The sequence below is a fragment of the Oratosquilla oratoria genome, chromosome 1 (assembly GCF_046742065.1).
Source record: "Oratosquilla oratoria isolate Oo_2021 chromosome 1, ASM4674206v1, whole genome shotgun sequence".
Classification (NCBI taxonomy): Eukaryota; Metazoa; Arthropoda; class Malacostraca; order Stomatopoda; family Squillidae; genus Oratosquilla; species Oratosquilla oratoria.
This window is the reverse complement of record NC_134777.1, coordinates 92,022,828-92,032,827: the sequence shown is the minus strand read 5'-3', so window position 1 is coordinate 92,032,827 and position 10,000 is coordinate 92,022,828. Positions and strand designations below refer to the sequence as shown.

The following is a 10,000-nucleotide window of genomic DNA, read 5'->3' as shown; positions in this document are numbered from 1 at the left end:
CTCTAATTAGCTTATAAATATCGTATTACACTAAATTATAATTTTCCTGTAATTTACTTTTTCTTGACTAAATTCCTTTTGTATCAAGTGCTACTCTTTTCCATCGATTCGGGTTGCCGCTAGGCGATTTTATTCACCCCTAAGGTCTCCCCTTTCAGTAGCTTAGGGATTATAAGCCTATCTTGATTATGAGTTTCTGTGCCACGTGTCATTTAAGATTTTCCATGCCACGTGTCATTTAAGATTTTCCGTGCCACGTGCCATTTGGCACTCTGAATTCCGCCAGCGGATTGGAGTAATGTCCATGGCACGTGTCATCTCCCCTCACTCCCCTCAAGTAGTTGCAAACTCTCTCTATAAAGGTGTTATCACACTGGGCTATTTTTCCTCCGACTGTTGGCGCAGATTTGCAGACCGCAGTTTTCGGGAAGGAATTTTATGTGCTGGAGGAAAATAATTTTCCTCCGGCATATCAAATGACATTCTGAGTAAACTGTTGAGAAAACGAAATAGTCTGCCAGAGTGACTTGACGGCGGAAAAGGTGCTGGAGGTGGGCGGTACCACCGATTGATTGGAGGTTGAAGGAAAAATAGCCCAGTTTGATAACGCCAGTCCCTTCCTTGGTTGGCGGTATTTTTCATTCCATTCTTCCTAGCGCTAAAACATTACTAATCATTTCTTTGGCATCCTTTTTATGCATGGACATGTATGCATGTATGTATGTATAGCGTGAGTGCTGTGCGTATGTAAATATGCATGTAAATATGAATGTATTCATGCATGTGTGTGTAACGGTATGCATACATAAATATGCATGTATGTACGCATATAAGTATACATTCATATATATGTAGAGAAGTATGTATATATACATTTAAGCATGCATGTGTGTATACAGTATATGTATGTATGTATGAATATAAGCATACATGTATGTACGTATAAAAGTATGTACAGTATGTATGTACTTACAGAAGTATGCATATATGCATGTTAGCATGCATGTATTATGTATGCATGTATACATGCATGTATTATATATGCATGTATACATGCATGTATGTATGGGTTTGTGTGTGTACATACACAGCTTGTCACCGTATCCAAACCAGGAGAATCTCGCTGGGTCGCGACCGGGCACACAGCGCCCTTCAAAGGTCACAGGTCAAGTGCCACGGTTGACCCCGGTCGACCTCATTTTCCAGGTAACTAAAGGTTGTAGCGCAAACACTCAATACCCTCATTAACACCTTAGGTGGCCAATTTTATACATCTGGTTCTGGGTGACGACCAAAGGATAATGTGTTTCTGAAAAGTAGACGATCGGGGTTTGAAACAACCATTTAATGTCACAATAAATGTATCTGGCCTCCGCCATTAAAACAAATATAATGTCAGCCTCAGTATTGAGAAGGTCAGCTTTTCATTGGTATCAGGGCTTCTAGTATTGTCTTGGTTGCCGTCAAACGATTTTATTCAGCTCAAAAAAGAGCGAAGACCTTTCGTCTATCTAAGGTTTAATTGGGGTGGGATGAGTATTGTAATCTTCTAACCCTTTCACTTCTGTGACACACTTTATTCATTCTATTCTGGTTATCGCCAGACTATTTCAAACAGAGTTAAGGTACTCTTGACCTGTTCGCCTTTACCTTAGGTCACGACCTCATGCCCACAGGGTTAAGGAATTTTGTACCATAGGGAAGAAAACAGGAATGACAGGTAAGGTGAAGGAGAGGGTGAGGAAGTAGAAGAGGGGGAGAAGGAGGAGGAGAAAGAGTAGGTGGAATAGGAGGAGTAGAAAGAGAAGGAATAGGAGAAGGAGTAGAAAGAGGAGAAGTAAAAGGAGGAGGAGGAGTAGGAGGAGAAAGAAAAGGAGAAATAGGAGAAGTAGAAAGAGAAGGAGGAATAGAAAGAGGAGGAGAAAAAGGAGGAGCAGAAGGAGGAAGAAGTGGAATAGGAGGAGTAAAAGGACGAAGAGGGGGAGGAGGTGTGCCACAAAGGAAAGAGGTGCCATGGAGAAGGTGCCTCGTACGACAAGAAGGTGCAGCCAATGGGTAGGGTCACGGTCAGGGGGAGGCGCCACAAGTCGAGGTCCCACAAAGGCAGAGTGCCACGTGGGAAAGAAGCCGCGGGTGGGTGTGAAGGGGATGAGTGGGGGAAGGGGGAGGAATGCATGTAGTAGGACTTGGCGGGGGGTGTGGAGGTGCAAGGAAGCCAAAGACGTCTTATGAAGGAAGAGAGAGAGAGAGGGAGTTGGACGAGGGAAGGGTTGGAAGGGGGAGAGGGAAGAACATGAAGAATGTTGTAGGGAGGAGGGAGGGAGGGAGGGAGGGAGGAAAGATGGGAGTGCCAATGCGTGTCATAAAATTGCCATTGAACAGAAACGTGCATGTGTGTGTGTGTGTGTGTGTGTGTGTGTGTGTGTGTGTGTGTGTGTGTGTGTGTGTGTGTGTGTGTGTGTGTGTGTGTGTGTGTGTGTGTGTGTGTGTGTGTGTGTGTGTGTGTGTGTGTGTGTGTGTGTGTGTGTACACGCACGTGTGTATTCCTGGAGGACACATAGAGACCAGAGTAATTTCTCTCCTCCCAGCATCTTACCAACCTTACTGAAGACCTGGAATGACCTAGCAAGTGGTTGTGAGAGAACGGGTGATTAGGCAGGTGGTGATGGCACAAATCATGAGAGCCAGACAGATGGTTTGAGTGGATATTCCTTGAGCAATTTTTGAGTCATAACTCTGCCGTAAGTCACATTTATGAGTTACATGTTTGTGTGTGTATATGTTTATATATATATATATATATATATATATATATATATATATATATATACATATATATATACATATAGTACGCTTTGTTAATAACCGGGTTGAATTACACCAACCATTTCAAAGGTCAACTCTGTGAATAACCGAACCGCGTGGCCCAGGCGGGGTCCCCTGGAAGCAGGTCAATCAATGACTGGCTCCAGACCAGTGGCATCTGACCTGGCACAACTATCTGGAACAAAAGAGACATAAACTTTGTCTTATATACCACGGTTGAACCCCTTCCGTCCATGGCGGCACTTTTTCTTTATACTATTGATGCCGCCAGGCTATTCTGTTGGTGTCATTGGTTATTGGCCCTCCCATTCTTTCTTACATTGAGGTAATTTTATGAACTCCTTTCCTATGTCAGACTTCGCGGACTTTATGCTGTCTTAGGCCAGAGGATTTCATATGTTTTGGAGGTCCTCTAGTCGAAGAAAGTTATTGGATCAAGGATAATGTTAACTAAGTCAAGCCCTTCACTTAGCGATTAACCTCAGTTGAAATGGAACAAATATTGACTGAAAACATCAATATAGCTTCAGTTTAAACAGAACTGTCATGAACTCAAGTTGGAACACAAAGAACCTAACTCTCTTTGAGATCGCCAGTCATTACGAGGTTCTTCTTGAAACTGAACAAAACATTTCATATTTAGCCAGCATAAAAACACAAAAGAAGTCACCGTGTCGAAGGGGACAAGATGGGAATCGATCCAGGGTCTTCATGCTTGCGAAACCGGAACGAAACCGAAAATATCGCGCGACACACACATCCCAATCCACCTACTCAGTATTGAATTCCCCATACCTACTCAGTGCCGACATACCTAACGCATCTATTCAGTACATAACTCCCCAATTCACCTAATCAGCATTAGAATCTTCAATACAGTAATTCTCAATCCACCAACTCAGCATTAAAACCTTCATTACAGAAACTCCCAATGCACCTACTCAGCATTAAAATCTCCTATCTCCCTCTACAGATGAAGCTCTCCGGAACTAGGTCGGGAGCGTTGCTCACTTTGCTGACCCTCTGCTGTCTGGGCATCATCCGTGTGGCGGAGGGCTCAGTCCTGCAAAGCCTACTCTACATCCCGGATGAAGAACCGGACTGTTCCTTGGAATGCCGGGGCCTCCATCGAAGCTATTGGCCCCGCTGCTGCGAAACTCATAACACATGTTGCCAGGAATTCGTCGATGACTGTATCGTAAGTCTCTCGTCTTTAAGCACCTCTACATTTTGTCTGTATATTTCAATGAGCGGTAAAATAGCTAGAAATGAAATGAGATGAAGTTAATGAAATGAAGTAAAATGAAAGGGTAAAAGATAGTAAAATAAGATAAGATATCGGCTTTGATACTGCTCCTGACAATAGGACAAAGAACCTTTTTTGTGGAGAGAGAGAGAGAGAGAGAGAGAGAGAGAGAGAGAGAGAGAGAGAGAGAGAGAGAGAGAGAGAGAAAGTGAGAGCAAGAGCGGAGGGAGGTGCGCAAGGACACACTACGTTACGGGATTCTGTTTTTCCGAGAAGGCGAGCGCTTCCGTTAGATGTTCAACATTCAAGTCTCCCTCCCTCACTCACTCATTCACTCTTTCCCTCCTTCACCCCAATCGCTCGTTCAGGATGAGGACATATACGGGCGGCGGGGGATTAATTAAACTTTTTGGGTCACTGGTCTCGTATCTCTTAATTAGTCGCGGAGATCGGCATAGGGGATGAGGACGGTCGACCAGAACGACACTTTAGCGGAAGGCTGCAAGGAGTCCACCGCCTAGATATTCGAAATAGTGACATTTATGACAAATATACAAATCAAGCAGTGGGGACTGATAATCTGTTAGTATGCCTTAAGCATAGCTGTAACATGAACAAATGGGCCGCATGTGACTTGTCATCCCGTCATGTTGTCAAGACAATAAGTTTTGTGTCAGTGTGAAATGTGTATTCCTTTGAACGTGGGAGCGCCAAGAAGAGGTTTGCCAGATTCGCCGCTGCTCCTATACCTCTTCATCCTGTCCTATTCCTTCCAGAAGGACCTTTCAAAGTCTAGGAGGAAATACTTAAGTCATACAAAAAGTTTTCGTATGAATAATTCAGGATCTTATAATTCTGTACCTCATCTTTCTTCCAGTGGGACCTCCTGAAACTTGGGAGGAAACTCATAAGTTCCAGGGTCACTGTTCTACGATCTCCTAATGCCTCTTCCCCTTCCTTCCAGGCGGACTGCCGACCTCGCGTAGCTCTCAAGGGTGAATCGACGATCGCCGAAGAGCGTCCGGGCATGTGTTGCTACATGTACAACCTGTGCTGCACCCGGGAGGTCTTCCGCATCAACCCGATCGTCCGGGGATCTTCACAGGAAGCCAGTCTCCCTATCGTTCACCGTTTCAGTGGAGGATCAGCAGACTTCCACGCCAACTCCGCTAAGCGGGGAACTGTGGAGGAAGAGCAGGCACTTCGAGAGAAACAGGTGATCGAAGAAGCCAAGAGAAAGCTCCTGAGCAGGCCGGGAGGATCTACCCCTAGGGGCGTGGCAACCAGGGATCCTCTCCCGGAAGGCGTGAGGAGGGTTCCGAACTTAAGGCAGGGGGGCATCAGAACGAAACAGGTCAGTCTTCCCGCGAAGCAGCAACAGGGGCTGAGCCAACAGGAGCAGGAGTCCACCCAACCGAGTAGCAGCCCAAGAAGAGTCATCATCCGCAACAGACCAAAACCCCGTGACAGAGAAGAGAACAACCGTGCAGGAGAAGAGGCCAATCGCAACAGACCGGAATCCATCCCCCCGAGACAAGGGATAGCGAGCAACAGACAGAACATCCGTGATGAACAAGAGAACGTAGGAGAGCGGCACGTTAACATCAACACGATCCCCGACGAAGAATACACAGCTCAGGAGAGCGTTCGGCAGGAAAACATTAACACTGTACGACAGGAACTGGAAACTGCACCTGAGGCACTACCCACTGAAGAGGCTGTTCCCCTCCAGGAGACCAAATCTCCTGTTCGAGAATACGTAGAGATCAGACGGGGACCTGCTCCTGAAGAGGAAGTCACCGAAAGACAAAATGTCAACTTGGCACAAGACAGCATAGGTGTCAGATCGGAGACGGAAGTTGCTGGTGGACAGGGCGCTCCCGATGTCATTCAAGATGACATACAGGTCAGATAGGAGGTGCCACGCTCCCTTGGCAACGTCAACAAGAGGCATTTGGCAAGACTTCCGCCTGGCCCAGTGAGTCGTGAGATGTGGTTTACGTGGCAACGTTGCTTTGTGAGTTTACGGAACGGGGTATGTACGCAAAAGTTACTGTTCACTTCACATTTACACGCGAACACACACGCGCTGTTGCCACATTTCGCGAAATGGTGGACCATGCAGATATCCTGTCAACTGTACCTTTGGGGAGGGGGGACAACATGAAAATAAAAACTGCGAAGATAAGCAGAACAGGGAGATAATGATAGAATAAATGGTGTCGATGAAGGAATTCGAATCTTATCTAATGCGATAAGCACTGATAGCAAATGAATCATCTCTTGGGATTGTTACTATGAACATACAGTCACGTTCACAAGTCTTTGACCGCGACGTGATTTTTGCTATGCAAGTATAACGTAAAGTAGTAATTATTACATAGTAGTAATAATATGAGGTATTTTTCTTTGTAGAAAAATATATATAGTAGATCCTAACCTCACTCATCACAGAGGGACATTTCATTACCAACTCTTATACCCAGAGATATTTTGCAAGGACAGGCGGTGGCAAGAGAATAGCTATTATTTTTGTAAATAGGAAATTGTCCAATATAATCATAATAATGCCAATGAGGGCTTCTGACATATATTTGTGATTTTTTTCTTCTATCTTTTTGGTGTAGTAGTAGTTTGGGAATACCAGATGTGTCTCAGCAGAAGTTTGGTCATCCAAATCCTAAAATCAGCCTATCAAATAATCATCACCCCAGCTGTTTCTTAAGAAACAAAACAAACGGTTATTTTAACTGTAGGCATAACGTCGCCATTTAATAGCTTGTTATCATAAGCGATATCTTAGTTCACCTCATCCACCCCTCATCATACTCCATTATCACCCACACATAGTCGTCATCTAAGTACGCAAAGAAGCTCCACCCTTTGCTAGTGCAGCCATCTGTATCTGATACCCTTACGTTGTTCCCTTGAATTCATATTTCATATCTCATCCAAGCTTTACCAATCAAGTACTAATGGTAACTACTCCGGAGATGTGACGTCATCCATCTTCAATCAGTTAGCCAATCACATGCGTGCTGGAGGTGTTTCGGTGCAAATTGGGTTGTACGTGAAATAAGGGCTACTGTGGGAAGCTTAGTTGTATTTGGGGTAGGCACTTCTGTACAAAATTTTGTCCTCGGATATATATATATATATATATATATATATAAATATATATATATATATATATATATATATATATACTTTTTTTTCTTTCTTTTTCTTTTTTAAGATGAACTGTACAGGGGGCGGGGTCTCCGCGCAAATGTGACTACACCTGGGGGAGGGACTTCCGTGCAAACTTGGTTGTACCGAAAAGGAAGCTTATGATCAAACGTGGTTGTACTGGGGGAAAGGGGCTTTTGTACTATCGTAGTTGTACTTGGAGAAAAAAAGTTTCCCATGGATATTTCGTTGTACCGGGGGAAGGGGATATTTATGCAAAACTGGGTATATTGGTGGGAGGGGCTTCGGTGCAAGGTTGGATGATGACTAGTATATTCACCTTCACATTTCATGCATATTTCGAAAATATCCATTGTTCACGTTCTTCCGTCTTCATCTGCATTCAGGATCAAATCCTGAAGATCTTAATTCATAAAAAAAAACTCCGTCCACTGCCCTATGGTCACCCAATGGCGCCATCAAACATTGACCACTTCTGCTGACCATGTATAAGTTACGGTAGGATAGTTTTAGTGTTACTTTTCCTAATCTTTTCATTCAGTCCGACTATTTGACGAATAATTCAAACAACTTATTTGATGAATAACAGACCTATTAATGAATGGCTGAAGTGTTTTTCTAAGTTTTAAAAGATATATACTGATGAGAGGAATAAGAAAACTGAGGCTCTATTCTAAACTGCAGCTGGTGACTGCCATTTGTCCAAGCTATTCAAGTGTATAATGCATTTTTTCAGTAGTAGCAAGATTAGTTATTACATATAATATTTAAAAGAACAAGAATAGGGGACACGGATTTGAAAGTGAGGAATTTTCAACCAGAAAAAAAGGGCTTTTCTAAAACTGTAATTATCGCTTGCCGTCAGCCAAAAGAGAATTGTTGAAAAGTTTTCAGCTTAGCTTGAAATTGTTGCTTAATGTAAATGAAGACGGTGAAAAGAAAGATAAACAAACCTCAACAAGATCTTCAAGTTCTTGGGCTAGCATGGTCACTGTCAAGGAGGAACCATAAGTTCAGTCCCTTTTGTATTAAAAAAAAATATATATATATATATATATATATATATATATATATATATATATATAATATATATATATATATATATATATAAAATCGACAAGAAACAAACAAGATTAGTCTAAATTCAAGCACCAGTAATTTTTTTTTTTTTTTTTTTTTTTTTTTTTTTTTTTTTTTTTTTTTTTTTTTTTTTTTTTTTTTTTTTTTTTTTTTTTTATCAGAACTGTGGTCCATAACCTACCACTGAAGGAAAATTGTAAAAACGTCTTTTCCGTTTGTGAATGACGGACATCAAAACCTTAAAAGGAGACTTCCCAAGAAAGACAATAAACACTCGACTTGTTAAGTGTGATTGAATAAAACATAATGAATTAAATACAACAAAATATATTCATGTTTTCTATAACATTTTAATCAACTTTTCATCAAACATTCACACCAGTGATAACACTAATTGAAATGTAAATTACGCAAGATATATGCATACATCATGAAATAATAGATTTCTTATCAAATAGTTACCCCGATAAAATCATAAAGAAAAATTCCTAAGGACAATAACAAACTAGCTTGCCATATATAATCAAGTAAAAATAAGGAATTACAAACAAGAATATATATTTTACCATTTTATGGCATTTTTCTTATGTACAGTATATTTGTCACCAAATATCGCCTCCTGCATCTAACAACACGAAAATTTCCTAAGAAATATGACAATCAAACAAAACATTTCCCCCTCCCCACCAATTACTTAAATCTAAAAAAATATGATAATAAATAAAAAAATAAATCAAAATATATAAACTATTTTCGCCCACTCCCCCTCCACATCTCCCCCACTCCCTCTCCCCGTCTCTCCCACAACCCCTTCCCGTCTCCCCCCTCCCCCCTCCCCGCCTCTCCCCCTCCCCCCTCCCCGTCTCTCCCCCTCCCCCCTCCCCGTCTTCCCCACCCCGTCTCCCCCACTCCCCATCCCCATTCTGTTATTCCCCCACCCACCTAAACACACACCCCATTCCCACCCATCGTCTCGCCACATTCCAACCCCCTACCGATTAGGCCGACGTGAGACCTTTTGGTCCCTGCAAGCGCGTTCTTGTGTCCAAAGGGTCCCACTTTAACAACATTTCTGGGTCGTTGCCTCTGGAGCGCAAGTTTCCCTTAGTTACTGCGGATTCCTTTTCTAATTCTCTCTTAAACCTTATTTACACGGGGCAAGTTGAGAGGCAAGTCAAGCGAGCAAGTTACTTGCTGCAAATTACTTGCTGTGTGTAAACATCTGATTGACAAAAAAAATTAGACAACTTGCCCCCATTTTCTTTGTCAAACATTTTTTTTTACACGAGGCAAGTAACTTGTAACAAGTAACTTGCACGCTTGACTTGCCTTTCTACTCCTTGTGTAAATGAGGCTTTATTGAAGACATGTCCTGTCTCTGGCATTAAAATTCACCGATTAATCAATTATAAAAAATAAAAAAAATTAAATATCAAAACCAAGCAATGCACCCTAGGCGCCAAACTCCAAGACATCGCATTGCCAAACTCGCCCTTCCCCTAAATGAATCAATTCATTTCATATTCCTTGACCTCACTTAACGCTAGGATGACCTTATCCCACCAAATCTCTCCAACGATTCCGCAATAGCTTTTGGAAAACTTGAGGCCTTATCACACTGAGCTATTTTTCCTCCGGGAAGGAATCTGATTTGCTGGA

General features: G+C 42.4%; 1 protein-coding gene across 1 annotated transcript in view; it reads left to right on the top strand.

Moving 5' to 3' along the window:
- LOC143022603 (uncharacterized) overlaps window positions 1–7,209 on the top strand; it is a 22,840-nt gene extending 15,631 nt beyond the window's left edge. The window contains exons 2-3 of the mRNA XM_076180925.1: window positions 3,800–4,024; window positions 5,037–7,209. Coding sequence (XP_076037040.1) covers window positions 3,800–4,024; window positions 5,037–5,987 — 1,176 coding nt within the window. The 3' untranslated portion in view covers window positions 5,988–7,209. The remainder of the gene's footprint in view (window positions 1–3,799; window positions 4,025–5,036) is intronic.
- Window positions 7,210–10,000: the final 2,791 nt, after the last annotated feature.